At 46.0% G+C, this 21,296-nt stretch overlaps 1 protein-coding gene across 1 annotated transcript; it reads left to right on the top strand.

The window, feature by feature from the left end:
* Positions 1 to 16,588: 16,588 nt before the first annotated feature.
* On the top strand, positions 16,589 to 18,113 carry LOC126539890 (putative nuclease HARBI1). The gene is made up of 3 exons (XM_050186740.1): positions 16,589 to 16,666; positions 17,417 to 17,552; positions 17,617 to 18,113. Exons 1-3 carry the CDS (start codon positions 16,589 to 16,591, stop codon positions 18,111 to 18,113), a joined length of 711 nt encoding a protein of 236 aa, XP_050042697.1.
* Positions 18,114 to 21,296: the final 3,183 nt, after the last annotated feature.

Raw genomic sequence — 21,296 nt, 5'->3', positions numbered from 1 at the left:
ACCGTAGTCCTCCATAAAGAAAGCAACAAAATCCCAATAAAGAAAGGCGTCAGGCAGGGAGATACGATCTCTCCAATGCTATTCACAGCGTGTTTACAGGAGGTATTCAGAGACCTGGATTGGGAAGAATTGGGGATAAAAATTAATGGAGAATACCTTAGTAACTTGCGATTCGCTGATGATATTGCCTTGCTTAGTAACTCAGGGGACCAATTGCAATGCATGCTCACTGACCTGGAGAGGCAAAGCAGAAGAGTGGGTCTAAAAATTAATCTGCAGAAAACTAAAGTAATGTTTAACAGTCTCGGAAGAGAACAGCAATTTACAATAGGCAGCGAGGCACTGGAAGTCGTAAGGGAATACATCTACTTAGGGCAGGTAGTGACGGCGGATCCGGATCATGAGACGGAAATAATCAGAAGAATAAGAATGGGCTGGGGTGCGTTTGGCAGGCATTCTCAGATCATGAACAGCAGGTTGCCATTATCCCTCAAGAGAAAAGTGTATAATAGCTGTGTCTTACCAGTACTCACCTACGGGGCAGAAACCTGGAGGCTTACGAAAAGGGTTCTACTCAAATTGAGGACGACGCAACGAGCTATGGAAAGAAGAATGATAGGTGTAACGTTAAGGGATAAGAAAAGAGTAGATTGGGTGAGGGAACAAACGCGAGTTAATGACATCTTAGTTGAAATCAAGAAAAAGAAATGGGCATGGGCAGGACATGTAATGAGGAGGGAAGATAACCGATGGTCATTAAGGGTTACGGACTGGATCCCAAGGGAAGGGAAGCGTAGCAGGGGGCGGCAGAAAGTTAGGTGGGCGGATGAGATTAAGAAGTTTGCAGGGACGGCATGGCCGCAATTAGTACATGACCGGGGTTGTTGGAGAAGTATGGGAGAGGCCTTTGCCCTGCAGTGGGCGTAACCAGGCTGATGATGATGATGATGATATTCTAGTTTAGGTTAAAGTTCCATTTCCGGCATTGTTTGTTATATTAAGAGCCCCACGTAACTTTAGCCAAACATTAGAAATATACGCACGCGACGTCACTGGATAGCGCAAAGGTTAAGTTGTTTGCCATCTCCTGGCGCCCTCCTTCTCGCCTACGCCACTTCCGCCTCCTTCTCTTGTGGCTGCTTTGCAGCAGCAGACGCGCAAAGGTCGAAGCGCAAAAAAAAAAATGACATACATTTAAAAAAAAAACGGAGTGATATATTTCTCCTAACGAAGAGGCCGTCATTGTGGTTCCTGGCACTAGCGCACCACGGATGAAGACGCCGTGGTTCTGTGATTGCCATCCGTAATATTCAACATGGATATCTGCGCCGAGCAACTGTACAAGGAGTTCCGAGGGCATTTATCATGTAAACAGTTTGAAAATGCCATTAACAGTATGAAAAATTGAGGTTCAAAGATGCAATGCTAATATTGAAATAGAATCTTCTAGTCGCAATTGTAGCTTCGGAATAGCTGGAAAACATGCCATATATATATATATATATATATATATATATATATATATATATATATATATATATATATATATATATATATATATATATATATGCGTGTCTCTCTATGTCTGTTTGTGTCTGTCCGTGCGTACGTGCGTATGTGTTAAATATAGCCTTGCTTTTTCGAAGTATCTTTGTAGAGGAGTAATGTCTGAACACCAATGCCATGTTGAATATGGCAACAAAGGTATTGCTAATTGTACAATTGTTGTATTATTTTCAGAAGCTTAGAAACATACTTCTAATGCTTGACCATTACTATGGCAGCTCAACAATATTGTTCACCTAATAAAAACATCTGCGAAACATAGAAATTCAAATATCGTATATTGCCTTTAAATTGTCCTGTATTTAGCTCCTTTATAAAAACTGGTATTCTCAAATATGACGACTAGGAGCAGTACTGGAAGTTTTTGTGATAAAACCCGAAGAGTTCGCAGCTCTCAGCGTGCGTGGTAGTCCTATTCTCATGACTGCAATAATTCATTCCTTTCTTTAGGCTTGCTCTTATTTTCTATCTCAAGGACACACATTGTCATTGTGATAGGAAGTACCATATACCTGTCTTAGAGGCTACATTTCCTTTTTCCTGGCACAGCAACAATATTTCTCACCTACTGTACCTAGCTTAATTTTTGGAGAAGTCTGATGTTTTTATATGTGTTTTTGCAGTATGAATAAGGAATTATTCAATAAGCAAACTTTAGGCAGAGCCTTTTGTGTCCTTCCACTTTAAGGGAAGGTAAATTATGCATTTCGAAAACGTTTCTCGTTTGCTGGTATTTCTAGAATCGTGCTTTATGCGTTCATTTACCCTGTGCATTATGACATTGCATGATTACGTTTTGCTTTATATATATATATATATATATATATATATATATATATATATATATATATTCAATTCGAAAACACCCTGCACCGTTTCGAAAATCTAGCGTCCATGCGTATATCAACTCATTGTACACACAAAACCTACGGTAACCTCATTAATCTACTCGGAACTACCGATAACACCCTTATATCAAATGACAATTGCAATATATCTGCGCAATTGTTGCAATTTTGAACAGCTCCTGTGCTAACATTCCAGAACGTTGATTGCTAGAGGGATTCGCGTAACTTTTGGAAACAGTGAGAAGACAAAACGCCAGAGGAGAAGACTAATTCTCCCAACAGTTTTCTTTTTCCACCTCTCGTCCTCTGTACCTGAGAGTCTGTTCAAACCTTGCGCATCTCTATGTGTTTACCTAGCACATATAGGTTTCGCTATAGGTAGTGAATATAAATGTTTGCTTACTTTCTGACTATATGCGACTCCTCCTTCTCACGATAAGGTAGCAGAAGGTATGTACGAGATTTAACAGTTCATATTTATAGTATATTTGCGGAGGAATATGTCACATGCATATCTTAGGATAAGGGCGTTCACAGAACAGGGCACAATAGGAAAGGTCACCTAACGTTTTTGTTGAAGAAGTTCGCATGACCATTGTAATTGTCTAGAATGAGATTGGTAAAGTTCAGTGATGAACTAAATACAAGCAATGGCCTTTAATTGACAAAGATAACTTCTGTGAAATTTATCCATGTGTCAGCTCCCCCTTTCTAGGAATATTACAAATGAGCAACAATAATTAGTCCCCTCCTGTGTCCCCCCACAGTACTTTTAATTCACCACACAAATTTTTTCAGTTCCCTCATGGCCATTACTGTAGAGCGGAAACACATTAACAAGCACATTAGGTACGTATATAATAAAATATTCACTGAAGTTAAACGTGTAATAATGTGGCATTTGTCACAGCACGTTTGCTAGCTGCAGGTGCCGGCTTAAAGTTTTCTTCGAACCACCACTGGGGCCGTATAACGTAAACCTATTCAAATATGTTTTTATTCCACTCTCCTGGCGTCAAATTTGCATAACCGCCGACGCAAGCATCGGGCGGTCACCCGCAGGCTTCTGTGAACAAACGAATCAACTTTTGTTTCTTGAAAGTCACTTGTTTGCTTGAAAAACGAATAATATTGCCTGCAATGACTTATCTAATTGACTCACAAGAGCTGAGCGGCATGCTCACGTGGAGAGGAAATCGATGGGACCGAGCCACTTCACGGAATATCGATAACCGAATGAAGAGGGTGGTGCCGACGTCTGCGATTGGTCCACTTTCTCTTAGTTAACTTGCGGTGTCTCGTCGACAATCGCGGCGGCATGCAACGGAAGCTTAAGAATACTCGCCGTGGTTGCTCAGTGGCTATGGTGTTAGGCTGCTGAGCACGAGGTCGCGGGATCGATTCCCGGCCACGGCGGCCGTATTTCGATGGGGCCGAAATGCGAAAACACCCGTGTACTTAGATTTAGGTGCACGTTAAAGAACCCCAGGTGGTCGAAATTTCCGGTGTCCTCCACTACGGCGTGCCTCATAATCAGAAAGTGGTTTTGGCACGTAAAACACCATAATTTTACAAGTATAACGTAACGTAAAATTAAGTTTTCTTCGGCATATTAACGCGTCAATTTGACGCGGTAAGTTTTAGCGGTCTTGTGACGTCGCGTGAGAGGCAGGGAAAGTGGGTGCAACCCGAAATCTTTTTGCCAATAGCCGAGGGCTAATGATAAAGAGGCGTCGAATCAGAAATAACTATTTAGGTTTTGTTCAGCCAAATTATGCATAATCAGTGTGTGTACGTCATATCAGATGGGGAACTATCGCGGTTTTCGTGACGCCGCCGGACAGACAGGTGAAGTGGCGGTGGCGCGAAAACGTTTTGACCAATTGCGGTGGGCTAATTACAGAATTGGAATAGAAAAGTTTGGAAAAGTTTCACGTTATAGCGCCCCTGGCCACGCACCCTTAGCGTTTATAACCGAACTCGTTCCCTCTTAAACATCACTGTAAACCACACACAGTGGAAGCGATAATCAGGCGCATGCTTAACCTGCTCCGGCTGTGGCCAGAGTCGAGAGCTTAGCTGTAGCCTGTGTACTCCTGTTCGACGCTGTTGGGCTGATCCTGTCGTCTACCTTTATTGCAATTTCTCCCTCAATATCATAAAGAAAAAAAACGGGGGGAGATAAGTCTACATCTCCAGCAAGGCATAACGCGCATAAAAGCCAATCATAAAATCAATGAAAAAGCGTTGCCGCCAACAAGAACCGAACAGAAATTTAGAGAAATAAACTGATTGAAATAAAAATTATTGCAGTCTACCCTTATCTTTGATATATGTGTGCCCGCCGTGGTTGGTCAGTGGCTATGGTGTTGGGCTGCTGAGCACGAGGTCGCGGGATCGAATCCCGGCCACGGCGGCCGAATATCGATGGGGGCGAAATGCGAAAACACCAGTGTACTTAGATTTAGCTGCACGTTAATAAACCCCGGGTGGTTGAAATTTCCGGAGTCTTCCACTACGACGTGCCTCATAATCATAAAGTGGTTCTGGCACGCAAAACGCCATAATATAGTGATTTATGTGTCTCTTAGTGGCTATCGCACTTTGGCCTTAGTGTTCAGGTTAACTCGTTAACTCGTTAACTCGCACTATGGCGTTAGCTCGGAGGCAATTATTTTCCATTATACGCCGGTTAAGTATTATGCCACCTTCTTGTGTATGCCATCATTACTTCCGCTTTCTACTCTCGGGTTTCCAGGAATTCCGCCAAAGTCTTGTTCACGTGGTGGGTCTGTAATACCTACGATTCTCTGCTTTGGTGTTGGAGGATCAGTGATTTATAATAATTTCTAGTTATTCCAGAGACTTCAGTAACTCAACTTGTAACTAAAGCTATGCGCTGATGTAATGTCTGTAATGAAACCCATCAATATGGTACTGTGCTATTTTTTCTATTTTCTGATTTATTTTAATTTCGTTCTCTGTCGTATCAGAAGCTGAACCAGAAATGCTGCCCAAGAAACAAGAGTCTCACTCGATGCTCGTACGACTAAAGAAAAACAGATTTGGAACCTAAGCCTGTGGAGGATGGCAGGAAAGTTCACATGGATAAAAAGGAAAGTTCAAGTTAGTAAACAGTCAAAGGGTACGAAGTAACAAGCTGCATTTGCTTGTTAAAGGTTGCATGTAAAGAACGACAGTAAGCCACTGTCATCGCGTTGCGGCACATTTATGAACAAATGTCTGAGAGGAGGAGTGATCAGCTCCAAGGGAAAAGGCACAGTACAGTGCACACAGCCTGGTGCACTCTCTTGTCCCACTATGAGGCAAAAGAATCAGCCGGAATGCGAGGACACGGGAAACGCGGCAGGCAAGGGGAAGCATAGTCCATCCCGGCAACTCCACACTGCCTATAAATAAGGCTGACACGTTAGCACAAAGAAAAAAGTCGTTGGACGGTGTTATGGTTGAGCGAGAGAAAAAGGGAACCGAAGAGATCTGGGAAGAGGGAAGAAACTGAACAAAAAAGGAAAGGTAAACAGAGACAGTGAGGACGACGCATGCAATTGGAGCCATTTGGGACGTGGTGGCTTTGCGATAGTTGGTTTATCAGTGTAAATGGCAGGCAACAGACATATAGAAGCAATATGAAAAAGATAATAGAGGACAAGGCGAGGCAGCATAATGGAAAAAGAACATTAAGAAACACAGGCAGGAAAAGAGTAAGGAGCATCAATAATGATAGAAAGCGAAGAACGGTGAAGCGTGAATCGGAGACCACAATATGCGCACCAATTGCAAAAGCATGGTCTGCATATGCTTGTTTCCAAGGAGTACGGGATAGTTGGCCGGTGACATGTCGTCTATGTTTGATACACCACGCAATAGAGCGACAATGAACGCAGTGCGCGCAAATGAAGAAAAGATACCAGTTCTCATCATCACACACCGTACCACACGCGCACAGACCCGTAGCGCGAAGATTGAAACGGTGAAGGTAATAAGAGAAGCGACCCTGTTCTTTAAACAGGTGTTCAAGAAGCCGTTTTGGAGGAAATCAGCGAGTTATATCTTCCACATTCCTGACGCCGTTGTACAGTCTTGTCTTCTTAGCTCCCACTAAGAAAAAAAGCTAAGCGGAAGCTGAGCTTCCGCTTAGCTTCCGGTGCCAATAATTTTGAGTGATCCTATAAAAACGCATGCGAATGGACTTGATGGAAAGACCACTTTCCCGGAGTGTCCCAAAGACACCCGCATGCGAAGCAACCGATCCGGCGAGTTCATTGCCTACCACCCCCTATGTCCAGGAACATGAAACAGGAGTACCCGGCTCCCTTTTACCGCTTGGGAGTGAAGCGTGTGTTTGGTCAATCAAATTCAATCGTCTGTGACACGAAGGCGCAAAATTTACTCCAGTGGCGGCTGACAGTCGATGCATAGATGCACGGACGCAGTGCTGTGCAAGGCGTGAATGTAAGTAAGAACCTCAGCAGAAGCTATCACCTCGGCGCTATAAGCGCTAATGGCCTTAACCAGATCGCATTTACGGACACGAAGCAGGCAACCGCTTTGATCGAAATACCACAAAGCCACTCCCGCCTTTATCCTCAATTTAGCAGGGTGTTGTGTTTAAAACTTTGACTTGAATTCCTAACATTGTCAATTTTTTTTACATGAATGTCATTGATAATTCAAAATCAATAGAAATGCACCATTTTAACAAATTATGGTTTTTTCCACTGTGGAATTATACTGTGGCGAATGCTACGAAAGAATGCACTAGAATTTGACTTCTCATAATCGGTTTACCTTTCCAGAAGATTCGACTATAGTCGTGCAGTGTCTTATAAATTGGTATTGTTTTCGTGACGACGGAATTGAAATCTTCAATTGTATAATGTACTCGACGTCAGAATAGAAATGATAATTACAAGATAATTTTCAGTCATCTCTATGCTTGTGATTACGGCGCGAGCTAAATTTCCGCTAGCCTAATTGTGCGTGATCAAATGAAAGTTACTATTTTATATTGAATAATGTAGTTTTATTTTTATCAGACACACGTAGCGAGAACGCGTAGCTTATAAGCGTAAATTACCAGGATGACTTAGCTGGAATTATAAGTGCTCTCAAATACAAACAGCATTATTAGCTCCGAGGACGCTCTGCATAATGAATGTTTTAGAAAAGAATAGCAAGGGCGAAGACGCCTTACTCATGAAACTTAATAGCGTATGAACTTTCATCGACCTTTCATCGAATGGCGGCCCAGCTTAACATCACACATCGTCAAAATGACATTTACGAAAAAGCCCTTCCTGTGATGCTCTTTACTGGATATTCCTTCAGCCGATCAGCAAGCTGGAATGGCGCATATATTTGCTCCGCACCACATATTCGCGAAATTGCAGATGCATTGCACTGGCTTCTGTATGCTACCGCTCACATTCTTGATGAAGCGCTAACGTTCCAATATAGCTGCCAAGGCCCAAAAAATGTATTAGTCCATAACATTTGCACCTGTGGTCTTTATCTGGGTTTGGTGTTCCACATACCGCACAAATCTTGGTGTCAGGGTTGGGACATACATCTCCTCTGTGTCCAAGTCTGTTGCATTGGTGTCAGAAATCCATTTGTTTCCTGTACAGGGAGCAAGGATTAGCGCTGCCCTGTATCGGACGTACGTGGGCACTTTGTGTCCTTCAAAGAGCACAATTGCGGTGGTAGTATTACTGAGTCTCTTTGCTGCTATCGCCGCTGGGTTTTTATTCGTAACCACGGCTGATGTGATGTCTCTTGGGCCCTCGTCGAGTGGGATTCCTCCGATGACTTCTTTGGCCGCCATGTCAGGCGCTGTCTCGTAAGCACTGGTCTCGTAAAACGTGTTTCGAATCTTGATACGTGCTACTTCCTGATATTTGTTTGCACGCTCTTGATCAGATGTACTGACGAGGTGGCTATTTTGATAATTGTTGGGGCAGACAAGGTCTTCCTCCCTTTCGTCTCGAGGAATGCCTCCCGCATCTTGTACCGCAGCTGTGTGGTGAACTATACCGTGCTCGGATATTTTGAGTCCCACATGCGGTCTGATCACAATCTTGTAATCCCCTCTTGGCAAATGTGGCATTCTGCTTGCCTTGCGTATTTGCTCTAGCCTGCCTTTCCATGGGTTATTGTTGCGCTGGTCGAGCCGCGTCGGCGACAAGGTGCTCTCGCGACGTTGCGAGGTTCGCCGGTCAGATCTTCTGTGTCTGACCTCCTTCCATCCCTTGCTTGTATGCATTTCTTCCTGGGATATGATGCGCCCCTCTACGGTGACTCTCATCATTGAGAAAATGATCGGCAATTGTTGAGGAAGCCGGCTCCGGCGCCGGGCCTCGCGGCTCTCCCGCCACGAGGTTCGGCCAAAATATTGTCGTAGAGGCTTGAAAAATGGGAATCCCACCTGGTTTTCGATATCCACTTGTTCCTGGGAACGAGCCGAGTCCGTTGACGTGCAATAGCGGGTGGCTTTTTGGCGATTTGCGCTACAAGAACATTCGTGAAATACGGAGCCGGCGTGATGTGCATCCGCTCCCTTCGGTGCCACAGGTGCCAACCTAAATGTCAGTTATGCGGCGAGGACCATCCGACCGCAGACAAGACGTGCAAAGCCAAATTCAACACGTCCTTCATCGTTAAACAGAGACAATAGCACAGACTGCAACGAGAACGACAAGACGAACATGAAGACGCTATCTCAAGAGAAGACAGGGCAGAGTCTAGCGGAACGCCTGGCCACCCAAACGCCAGGGAGGGACGCTCCAGATGGAGAATAAGGTCGCCATCCACCACTAGATCCTTATCCCGGTCCGGCTCCAGGACACCGGGAACACGATCCAGATCCAGGTCCATAACTAGGCCATCCTCTTCAGCAAACCAGACAAACACGGTGAGCTGGGCAGACGTGGTCGATGGCGTGCGCCCGGGGGCGGGTGGGGAGACTGCCATTAATAACGAGATCAAGCAACTAAAACGCGAGAACGCGCAGTTGAGGATTTTGCTAGGACGTATGAGCGATGAAAGAAAAATTCTCAAAGAAGGAAAAAGCCAAATAAATCAGGTAACTCCCGCTCCGCATGTGAGCACTAAAGAGCCATCTGAAATCCCAGACAATATGATGGACGAAGGGGACAACCCCCTCCACTCAAATGCAAGGCCAAAGCCATCAGTGATAAAAAAGATAACGTAGTGGTGGATAAAGCATTAGGCGATATTCAAAATACCCTAGCAGAGATACAAAAGTCAAATTAAAAACGCGATGAAATGATGAATCAAATGGCTAAGGCAATAGCGGCGATTATGAGTGGATTAGACATCCTAGAGGCAAACGAGCCACCAGGTAATGGACTCCCCTCCGTTGCGTCAGACGCACCACAATCTTTACCCACTTCACAACCACATATTTATAGAAGATCAGCTTGTCTCCAACCTCCCGTCTCTCTCTCATGGTGGCACCCGAAATGAGGCGTGCTTCACAAGGGTTCAGCATATGACAGTGGAATTGTAGAAGATACGAAAACAAAAAAGTCAGTTTTGCAGCAGTATTTAAAAGACAAGGATACACCGGACGGCATAACTCTGCAGCAAAGACACGGGATTGCAAAGCTAGCCGGATACAGATATTTCGGCTATGCCGAAGGGGACACCAGGGCATTAACCACACTGGGAAAAAGAAACATAACTTTCGCGCAGCACAACACAGGCATACCGCAGATTGACAATATTCTATTGGAACTCATTCCACAAGAAAAGTCAGGACGTAGCTTATTTATTCTCAACATTTATAGCAACCCCATGCTACATAAACACAAATTCAAGAACCTATTCCAGAAAACACTCAGACTTGCTGGAGAAAGTCCGGTAGTTATAGAAGGAGACTTTAATACCCCACACACCACGTGGGGATACTTATATACCAGAGCAAAAGGAAGGGACTTATGGAACCACTCGCAAGAATTAGGCCTCACACTCGTCACAGACCCCGCCACTCCAACCAGAGTAGGCACGGCGCTAAACCAGACCTAACCTTTACCAAGAATATTGAAAAGGCGACGTGGCACAACACACTGGAAGATTTCGGTAGCGACCACCGCATATTGGAGTTACACGCCAGAGAAGGGCCGAATAGACCCAAGGAACGACAGATCCAATTAGTAGATTGGGAACTATTTCGTAGAACGCGAGAGACGACGCAGCAACGATCAATCACAAATATAGAACAATGTACTAAGGAGCTCAGTGATGACGTCAAAGCTGCCACAAAAATAGCACCACCTGAACCTAACTTGGATAATTACGACAGCAGACTTCTCCATATGTGGGAAGCTTAGCAGTCGCTTCAGAATAGACTTAGCGGTCAGAAGCATAAGAGAAAGTTAAGAAAGCGCATAGCACGCCTCAACAAAACAATAGAAGAACATGCTAAACAATTGACCAAACAACAATGGGACGAGATATGTAATTCCATGGACGGACAATTAAGCACCGGCAAAACTTGGCACATGTTCACGTTCCTGCTTGACCATGACAATAACAAGAAAAATCAGATGCAAGCCATTAATAATTTAATACACCCATATGAGGGCACAGAAGAGGAATTTCTCATTGAATTACAGGCACCCCCTTCCAACTATCCTAGCTACAATGGGAATACAAACGCAAAATTAGACGAGGAACTCACGGAGGCAGAAATCCGCGTGGCCCCACAAAAGTTAAACACCAAATCCGCCCCAGGCCCGGACGGTATAACCGCCAAGACTCTCAGGAACCTCGATGATGAATCGAGAGCCAAACTAACAGAATACATAAACTAGTGCGGGGTAAAGGGAGAAGTGCCAGCTCAATGGAAGAAAGCGATGATAACTCTCATTCCAAAACCTGGTAAGAAGCTTGAGTTCGACAACCTCAGACCAATCTCCCTAACATCCTGCGTCGGAAAATTTATGGAACATGTAATTTTAAACAGAGTAGATAACTTCTTAGAGCATAATAGCATATAGCCAGATACAATGATAGGATTTCGCAAAAATCTTCCGACACAAGATGCGATGCTCCAACTTATGCATCAGATAATCTATTATAAAACACGCTCTACAAGGGCCATCTTGGGCCTTGACCCTAAAGAAGCTTTCGATAATGCCAACCACGCAACCGTATTCGAAAACATTGAACGAAAAGGACTGGGGCAACGGACGTATGTCTACATCAAGAGCTTCCTATCAGATAGGAAAGCAGTCATCTCCGTCCGATGGCTCAGGTCGCCCGAGATCGACATAAGAGAGGGGGGAGGCGGCACGCCGCAAGGCGCTGTCATCTCGCCGATGCTGTTTATTCGCGGCTCGATGGGGCTCCCCGAAAAATTAAATCACATAGAGCCCCTGAATCACACAATCTAGGCGGACAATATTACTATCTGGACCTGTGATGGCAGCGACGGATCAATAGAACAATGACTCCAGACTGCAATTCACACAGTAGGGCAACACCTCATAGGAACAGGCCTCACATGCTCTGCAAAGACATGTGAACTTCTATTGTGCCGCCCCAAACTTAGAGGCAGGCTTCCCAAAGGATACGACAAAAACAAGGCTCATGAGGAAATCAAGCTACACACCAAGAACGGGCGGAATATACCAATAGTCAACCAGCTCAAGGTGCGGGGTCTTGTAATCGAGAATAAAGGCACAAATAGGGAAACCGTAAAGACGTTACACAGAAAGGTAACAAACGCCATGAGATTAATCAAACGAATTGCTAACAAGCACCAAGGTATGAAGGAAGAAAGTATCATACGGCTGATACACCATTCGTAATCAGTCAGATCACATACATAGCAGCCTTCCACAATTGGTTTGCAGCTGAAAAGCGTAAAATTAGCAACCTGATAAAGAAGGCATACAAACTAGCACTAGGGATTCCCATCAGTACGAGAACGGATCTCTTGCTAAAGTTAAGACTCCACGACACACTGGACGAAATCATAGAAGCACAACAAACATCTCAAGCAGAGCGACTAACCAAAGCCAAAACGGGACGGCATATACTAAGCAAACTAGGAATGAGTTACCACAATCTATATGGGGAAAAGAGGACGGTAACGACAGAAATTCGTGGCATACTCCTAGTACCAAATATACCCAAGAACATGCATCCAGGTTACAACGACGGCAGGTGCAAGAATACAGCAGAGAAAATTATCCGAAGCTTTGGGTCAGACGACAGAGCAACCTTCGTAGACGCGGCTGAATACCCAGACAGAAATACCTATGTAGCAGTAATCGCAGATCACACCTAAAATCCCCTTACAAGCGTATCAGTTAATACCAAACATTCCGAGACAGCAGAGGAGGTAGCCATTGCACTAGCATTGGTCTCCACGAGTGCTCAGTACATCATTAGCGATTCTCAAGCGGTCATTAGAAATCATGCAAAAGGTAGGATCTCTTCTGACGCATGGCACATCATTAGAGTCAATGAAGGAAAATTCTCCAATGCAGAGAAGAACGGCAGTCAATTGCTCTGGTTCCCAGCGCATACGACTCCAGACATTCCCGCAGCCAACGTCAACGAGTTAGCACACCGCGAAGCTCGAGGTCTTACTCGCCGAGCTGAGTAAAGAGTGACTTCCATCGGTCAGGAGAACGCGGAGGAGTAAATCTGGAGAGAAAAAGATATATTAACAAGATTTAGTGATATTACCCAATTCTATCAAAATCGGAGGCGAGTATTACCACCGCCTCACACTAAACTGAACAGAGCTGAGTTCGTTACTTGGAGGCGACTACAAACAGAAACTTATACGAGTCCCGTGCAGCTAAAAACTTTCTACTCCGATATATACGAGAGCGATATATGCAAGCTATGCAAGTCTGTTAGAGCCACCCTTCAACACATGTTGTGGGGATGTGAAATATACCAAAATAAAATGGCACTCTCCCCAGGAAAGCTACGGGCGCGGGTGTCGGCCGTGCTACTCAGCTCAGAAGTTCAAGATCAAATTTTGGGCTGTCCAGCGAGCCAAGGAAGCCACACGGGAGGAGCAAGTTATCACATCACAACATTTGCAGCTCGACGTGCAAAACTACATTTTGCTAAACTTCCGCTTCCCGGCACAAATTTAAAAGCACGTGACCTCTCGACAGCCAATGAGAGTACACATGGCCGATAATGGCGGCCGTGCAGCCGCCATGCGTGTGGAGAATAACGCCTTAGATGCGCTTACTTCACACTCCTCTCAATCATTCCAAAACCGAGTGGAATCGGCCGCTAGCGGGGAACGGTCGACAAGGGCATTCGTTTCGAAGAATGAATGGCCGTTGTCATAGCGGCGCTAGTAGCGGACGATGCGCCTGTTGTCTGCTCATAATGTCGTCGCTCGCCGAACATGGCTGGCCCTGGCAAGTTTCCAGTTTTTCGAGATTAAAACGCGATACGCCATCGCAAAACGGTAGCGATGTTAATTATTGAAAACAACTGTGATCACCGTCAAATTAAATGTCGTGCCTGTGCTGCGATAAATATAAATAGTGCTCTTTTTTTAATCTTGATTGATCTCAGCGCATTTGTCGAGAATGCTTGCCGTTTCACGTTGTGCTCAGAGAATTGTGTTCATTGTTCGGCGGTTTGGCGCTCACGAGTCACGATGGACGCGCCTATTGTCGCGCTTTTGGAGCCTCTCAGGCAGCCTCGGCGGCGCATCTTTCGGGACGCATTTGACGAGCTTACCGAAGAACAGTTCCGTGAGCACTTCAGCCTCTCGAAGAGCACTGTGCGGCGGCTCTGCGAGCAATCCGCCTCTTTCATTTTCCTGTGCTGCCCTCTGCCGCAAGCCGCTGAAAACGTTTTGGAAGGGTTCGGGGGCTTTCGCCGGTTGATTTGTATACCTGCGCCCACGTTGTGCGTTTTTGGATCGCGGTTTCGGTTGTGCGTTTCGTGGATCGCGAATTATTATTAATGGCTTCTTCGGGACAGCATTTTGTTCCTGAAGCCATGTAGCACTCTGTGATTACTGGGTGAGCAGACCTGAGTGCGCTGTTCTGCAAACAGTGCGGCCGATAAAGGCACGCTGAATTCCGTTTGGCGGCACAGCTGCCTTGGATTTTGTCACTGGTGTCTGCACTTGGACATCCCTTTTTGTATTCTTTTTACAAACTATTTAGACGTTTCACATATTCAAAAAGTCTCCGAGTGCAGCCTTCTGCGTCGGATTAATTAAAGCGGTGCACTTGTTTACATCGACATCCACAGCCCCAGATCGTTGTTATCGTCAAATATTGTGGAAAAGGTCCATCACTGATATGAAATAGTTAAAAATGTGGCAAAACCTGCATAACTGCTCATATGTACCATATTGTTACACCCTGAGACGAGTCAATATGAACGGCGGAACCACTTAAACAACGGCAACTGTGATCCATATACCTATATTACGGGCTGTGAATTAACTCCTTCTCGTTTTTCTTTATACTTGCAGTTTTAACGTGACATAGAGCATTATTAGAGAGAACTGCTCGCATAAGTGCTCATTTGTACTCCATGTTGTTCTCTCACGAGAACGCGCGGATGCCATCGCTCAGACGGCGTTGGTATAAATGAGCGAGACGGTTGTTTATGCTGCTGTATACCAAATACACCGTCTCTTGTTTGCCGCTTGATGCGGAGGCAAACAGTGCATCTCTGAAATTGTGAAATGTGTCGGCAAGGCAACTCGTACAGGCCCACCCATATACGTAGTGAATGCGGCCGACAGCCTACAGGTACACCCGACTACAACATATTACGGACCACGAAATCTGAGAAAAAGCTGAATATCTCTACAAACTCACGACGCAAACTGGTATTTGCATTTCAGGCCTCGACAAGAATATGCTAACAGTATTGTTGTATACAGTTTTACTTGCAAATGCTACTGACTACTCGGGGATTAAGCGTTTCCTGAGATCCCGTGGTCCGTAAACTTTGTGGCCGGGTGTACGTTGACGTACAGATCGATGTTGGCACAGCGCTGTGTCACCGCTTACCGCTTATTGTGTACGTGCCGTGCAAAGTGATGTGTAGCTGATTTCAAATCGGTAAGGCCAGAATTGAACTATAAATGCAGTTTCGTTCGACCTAGCTGCTTACATTTCAGTTCGGGTCCGCCGGTAGCGAGTGCACGAACTCGACGGCGCCAGGTTAACCTTCGCTGAACAGGATCGACATTGGCTCAAACTTCGTGAGCACCGCTTGAGAGGGTTAAAGCTTGTACATTTCAACTTGGTAGGCGTACTTGACTCATTTTAAACCCGATTAAATATATAAACAAGCGAAGACGCTGTCGCTATCGTGTCGTCGGTTCGACGGCCGATCGCGCGGGGTTCGGTTGAACGATGGTCGGCACGCTGATTTTCCCGGTGCCTTCGACAAGAAAGCCTGTCGCAGTACAACTCGCACTCGTCGGTTGCGTCGTTGTCGACCTGGTATGATAAAAAGGTTTCAGTGACGCACAATAGTCGGTCAATCATTGGAGTGAGCGTCTTGTCGGCCTCGTATCGACCCAGTGTTGCCGCGCCTTACGAGTACGTGCAGTCAGGAACGCGCTGCCACCACCAGCAAGTGAGGACCGACGCTGCAAAAAGCCTTCGTCAGCAACGTGATGTACTTAAGAGTCACCCAAGTGTAACACACGGGCTTTTCGTTAAATTGGCGAGCCATTCATGAAAGGCGGCAACTACCTGGCTCACGGTGCCGTCCGGACAACTCGGACGATGCCCTGGCCGCTTTCTCCTTTAAGGTGGAGTTGCGGTCTTCCGCTACGCAAGTTTTCGGCACCGCACCGATGTCGGGCTACCAGTAAAGTTTCAACGCGGTACACGGCACGAGTGTTTGCAGCAGCGCGCGTCCGAGCGCTTTTTTTTTTTTCCGGGGGAATTCCAGGCGCGCGGCCGCGCGCGCGACTCTTCCAAAACGTCTCGCGACTAATCCGCTAGGGCAGGGCGCATGCGTCGTCGCGCCATGAAAGAGGCGGATTGGAAGACGCCATCGGTGGCCTTCGGACCGGTGGCATCACGTAGCAAGACAAGGTGCTTTGTGCTCTCCGATTCTTCGCGACGGGGAGCTTCCAAAGATCCATCGGCAGCGAAGAATTCGTATCCATGGGGCAGGCTTCCGTGAGCGAGAGCATTCACGCAGTTGAGGAAGCAATAACCGTGGTGGGCCGGCAACAGGGTTGGGTGAGCTTCCCGCTGACAACGGCCGGCAAGGCTAGTGCAAAGGCGGCTTTTGCGGATCGCAGCCGCATTCCCGGTGTGGTGGCGTGTGTCGACGGGACGCTCAGAGCGATCAAACAGCCTTAAGGACTCAGTCCGGGCGAGACTGCGGGCTTCATGTCAAGAATAGAGTTGTACGTATTGAATACCGTGATTGTAGGTACTCACGTTCTGCAATTTTTTGCCCTCTTTCATCTTTTATGGTAGGTCGCCGGTTTCATGTAATGTCGTCGTAGTGTGTACAATACGGGTACCACGTAAAGCAATATCGATCGTGATCGAGCCCGTTCGGAATTGGATTTCTCGGTCCAGATTGACTCATTTGCTTAAACTGCGGGACGAAGGCAATCGTGGTTGATAATTTCGAACCGAATCAAATAGATCGCGATCGATAGTGCCCTTGCGGTACGGGTATAAGAGTACGCGGTACGCTTTGAACGACCAAGGCGGCTATCGTGAGCTTTAATTCACAAATCTCTCGTGAATGTAGTATTTTGCACATTTCTTGCAATAATTAGAGAAAACTATTTCGGAGATTGCTTTTTATTAATGAGAAAGAATGCAGCTGTTTCTGGGAAAGGATGATGAAATCATATTGGTGCGAATACATTTTATAGAAACTATTTATCTGTCAACATTACGTGACCTACGAAAATATTCTAGCTCAACTTGATTATTCTGAACCAGTTTCCGCCCGTTTGTTCTGTCGTCCAGGTGTGTGATGCCCACATGCGCATCGTGGACATCGATCCCCGTTTCCCCGGATCGTGCCACGACTCCTACGTATGGAGGCACTTGCCACAGTTAGGCCGCCTCACAATTAACCTTCGACGTGGAGAATGGGTGCTTGGTGAGTGCTGCAGACATGTTGCAGTCAGTGAAGTGTATTACACAGTTATGTTTCCAACATGCAGTCGACTCGGGCTACCCTCTTGAGCCATGGCTGCTGACACCTGTGCCAGGTCATCCAGGCTTTGACACTCAGGAGGGGCGCTACAACCGTGTCCATGCCTCCATGAGGAACGTTGTGGAGAGGGGTATTGGCGTGTTGAAGGCAAGTTTCCGATGCCTTCAAAGGCACCGGACCCTCCTTTATCAGCCGAAGGATGCAGCCTCAATTGTGGCAGCCTGCGTCGCTCTCCACAACATTGCTTCGAAGGCAGGGGAGCCGCAGCTGCAAAACATCGATGAGGAGGCCGAGGACAAGCAGCCACCGCTGCAACAGGGCTTGCCTGTGTTCGAAGGGCACCACACTTGCCGGCAAGAAACGCCCAGAGAGCTGCTCATGAGGGCAAAGCAGATGAGCCAAGATGTCAGCCTGTTCTCTGCGGCCCCTACCTGGCGTAGAACTTATCTGCGTGCGCTACATCGTCATCTGAGGCAGCAACAGCAGGCTCGTCACGCGGCTTAACCATTAAGTCAGGTGAGTTCTTCAACATACGCGTGAAAAGGCAAACCTCATAATGCTATTGAAAAATTGAAATGGTTGCCCTTGATGAGAAGGATGCAAGGCATTTTCAAAATGATTTGTTTTGATTAATACTGAAATCTTCATTGCAGATTTTCACAGGGTGTGTCACAGTAAGAAAAGGTTTAGAAACAGTGGAAGAGAGACGTTAGAAAAGTGTTGCTGGGCAACTTGGTTCGTGATGGGAACGAAAATTCAAGGAGAATACAAAAAACAGCACAAGCACCTGAGCGGGTGTGCTGCTGCAGCTCTTTTCCGGGTTCCTTTTTCTTTTGTAATTTTATTCTTAAACAACTAGAAACAGAAAATACAAAACGACACACTGTTATAACAGGGAATAATGAAAACAAAACAGGCAGTGGTATGTCTTGCACAAAGACATGCCGTGCCATTTCGACATTTTTGTCCATCGCGGTATCCAGCTGCGTAGCTAGGTTGAAACTTCAAAAGAACATTTCGTTTCACGCTGCTACGGGTACATTGTTTATGCAGTATATTCAGCCTGCATGGAGTAAAGCGAAGACATGACGTAGCTAAAGGAAATGTTATTACTTCAATGTACTTCATGGCTTCAACTTTGTAAACATGCTCGTGTCACCAAAAAAAGAGAATACATTTAAATGGCCACTACAGGTTCTGCATTCAGATACACCCCAGATACAACAATTCTGAAGTAATAACAGTGATGAAATATGTCACAGTGAGCTGGACTAACATGCTGCTGTAACAGGAAGTCTGCAGGACGTGTGTACGTCACAAATCACAGCACCTTTAACTACTCTTCAATATCAAGTACAGTGATGCACTCCATAGCTGTAGCTTCGCATATATATAAATTGGGCATATACAAATGTGGGTAGCCAGAAGTGCTTCATGTAACACTTGTTACCCTCTCATTATCAAAGTGGTAAGCATACAAATAAAAAAAAAAACATCACGCAAGCTTGACTAGCACTCTGTACTTCAATATAAATGGCGGGAATAACATGTTCTAGTTAAAAACAATATGACTAAGACTGTTGTGGTTCGCGTAGAAGGAATCAGCTGTTAGCTGGAGAATCCCCATTAGGCACCAAATAATGATTTCCATTCAAGAGTGAGCTTCACTATATGTAATGTGTAACACAATTCTAAAGCAGCCATCTAGTGATTTCACTTAGACGCTGGATGTGGAACCTTGCAAGAAAAAAAAACGACCTCAATGCTACAACACAAAGTAGAGAAACAGCAAACACTAGCATGACTGCCATCTAACTCATATGACTGAAACACCATAAACATATTAATAATACTTGCTAAAAATATAAAACATACTAACGATAAAGTTTCAGAAATAGTATGCAATTTCTTGTGCCCATAACGGAAATAACGTAACTGTTCGTTTATTTCTACTATCTTCGAGTAACATCTCAAAGTTTAGAGATCAGTAAAAGAATATTTAAATGGACAAAATGCGATCAAAGTTATTACAATGAACGAATAATTATAAGTAATAATAAATAATAAAATAAACATAATAACTAATAAAAGTTCAATTGAATGCCGACGCCACTCTGGAAGCTTCCCGTTGCGAAAAAGCTCAGCGCGCACACCTTCCGCTCAGTAGAAATTCCCTGGCTCGTTGGCACCCGATGATGGGGTCGAGTTCAACGCACAACCAACGCACCGTTTCTTTTTTTAGAAACGAAAACGACGCCGGAGTTCGCCTTCTGTCATCCCTTCAAACCCATGTCGCACCTTCACCCGCTCTCCTTCCTCCTCAAGCAACGCCAGCGCAACAACGGAAATTTCTAACGCAAGCGCCATTTTTCTCGAATTAAACTATGGATCGGATCCGAACGTGCTAGTCAGCTGCCGAAGCCGCCTTTTGGATCTAATACAATACACCAGACGCGCCATGCCAAGCCGGTCTCGTAACGAGCGATCATCGCTCCAAACTTCTCAACTCCCGTCGCGTTCGGCGCCTAGCAGACAGAACGCTCGGTGGGCTGATGATTGACATGAGCGTGTCGTCATTTTGACGTCAGCAAACACGGGGCCGCCCCCGATACTGGCGACGTCGGCGCCGAGGAGGCCAATCGCGCGCGCCGGTAACCGAACGAACGCGCCGAACAGCCATCTGCGATCGCACCCCGGGAGTGCTCTTCAAATATTACATTGTCTATTTTCGCTTCCTAAAACGTACTAATGGGTTGCTTTTTGTTAAGTTACAGCCTTAATTATCACATTTAATTCCTTGGCCAACATAATAACAAGCATGCGCATGTCTTTGTGTTACGTTCAAAAAATACTATCGGGCCTTGTAGTATGGACATGGTGTTAGGCTGCTGAGCACAAGGTCGTGGGATCGAATCCCGGCCACGGCGGCCGCATTTCGATAGGGGCGAAATGCGAAAACACCCGTGTGCTTTGATTTAGGTGCACGTTGAAGAACCCCAGGTGGTCGAAACTTCCGGAGTCCTCCACTACGGCGTGCCTCATAATCAGAAAGTGGTTTTGGCACGTAAAACCCCATAATTTTTTGTAGTACACTGTAAACAAGAAAACACCCAGATGGGCGTTTTTTGCTTGTCCTCTAGCGCATTCCCTTTTGTACATCTTTTTGCTCCCATTGAAAGGGCGTACGATAAAACTCCCATTGACGTGGGCATTAATTGGGCACACAACGGGGGTACCGTAATACGCCCACTTCACCTCCGCCCCCCCCCCTCCCCCCTATTTGACTGGGAGGTACAATGGGAGTATTGTGAAGGAATTAAAGACGTTTTAGTTTAGGTGCGGCAAGCTCGTAGCGAAATGCATGGTGGCGCGGGTCACGCGCTTACGCAGTACCAGACGGAACACCGCAGGCCGAAATGTCGAACGCCGGCGATCAAGGCTCAAGGGAACTCGGCCGTCCGTGAGCTGCCGCCCGAGCAGGCGTCGCACCTGCTCGGAGCGAACGCCGGCGTCCGACACCTTGGCCTGCGGTGTTCCGTCTGCTGCTGCATAGGCGCGGCGTACCGCCACGAAGCATTTCGCCGCGGGCTCGCCACACGTGGTCCAATCGACGGCACAGGGCCACCGCTGAATCGACCAAGTCACGCGCACACGTGGTCCAATGGCGAATGAACCCGTCACCGCACG

Source organism: Dermacentor andersoni, chromosome 8 (genome assembly GCF_023375885.2).
Source record: "Dermacentor andersoni chromosome 8, qqDerAnde1_hic_scaffold, whole genome shotgun sequence".
Classification (NCBI taxonomy): domain Eukaryota; kingdom Metazoa; phylum Arthropoda; class Arachnida; order Ixodida; family Ixodidae; genus Dermacentor; species Dermacentor andersoni.
The sequence above is the reverse complement of the archived record's forward strand: the minus strand, read 5'-3'. Positions and strand labels throughout refer to the sequence as shown.

What these genes read in the sequence shown, in the direction of transcription:
- LOC126539890 (XM_050186740.1), top strand. Translation starts at nt 16,589, where the DNA reads ATGGGGCAGGCTTCCGTGAGCGAGAGCATTCACGCAGTTGAGGAAGCA. An exon ending in TGGGCCGGCAACAGGGTTGG is followed by an intron (nt 16,667 to 17,416) that starts GTGAGCTTCCCG and finishes TCTGTCGTCCAG; the next exon opens with GTGTGTGATGCCCACATGCG. An exon ending in ACGTGGAGAATGGGTGCTTG is followed by an intron (nt 17,553 to 17,616) that starts GTGAGTGCTGCA and finishes TCCAACATGCAG; the next exon opens with TCGACTCGGGCTACCCTCTT.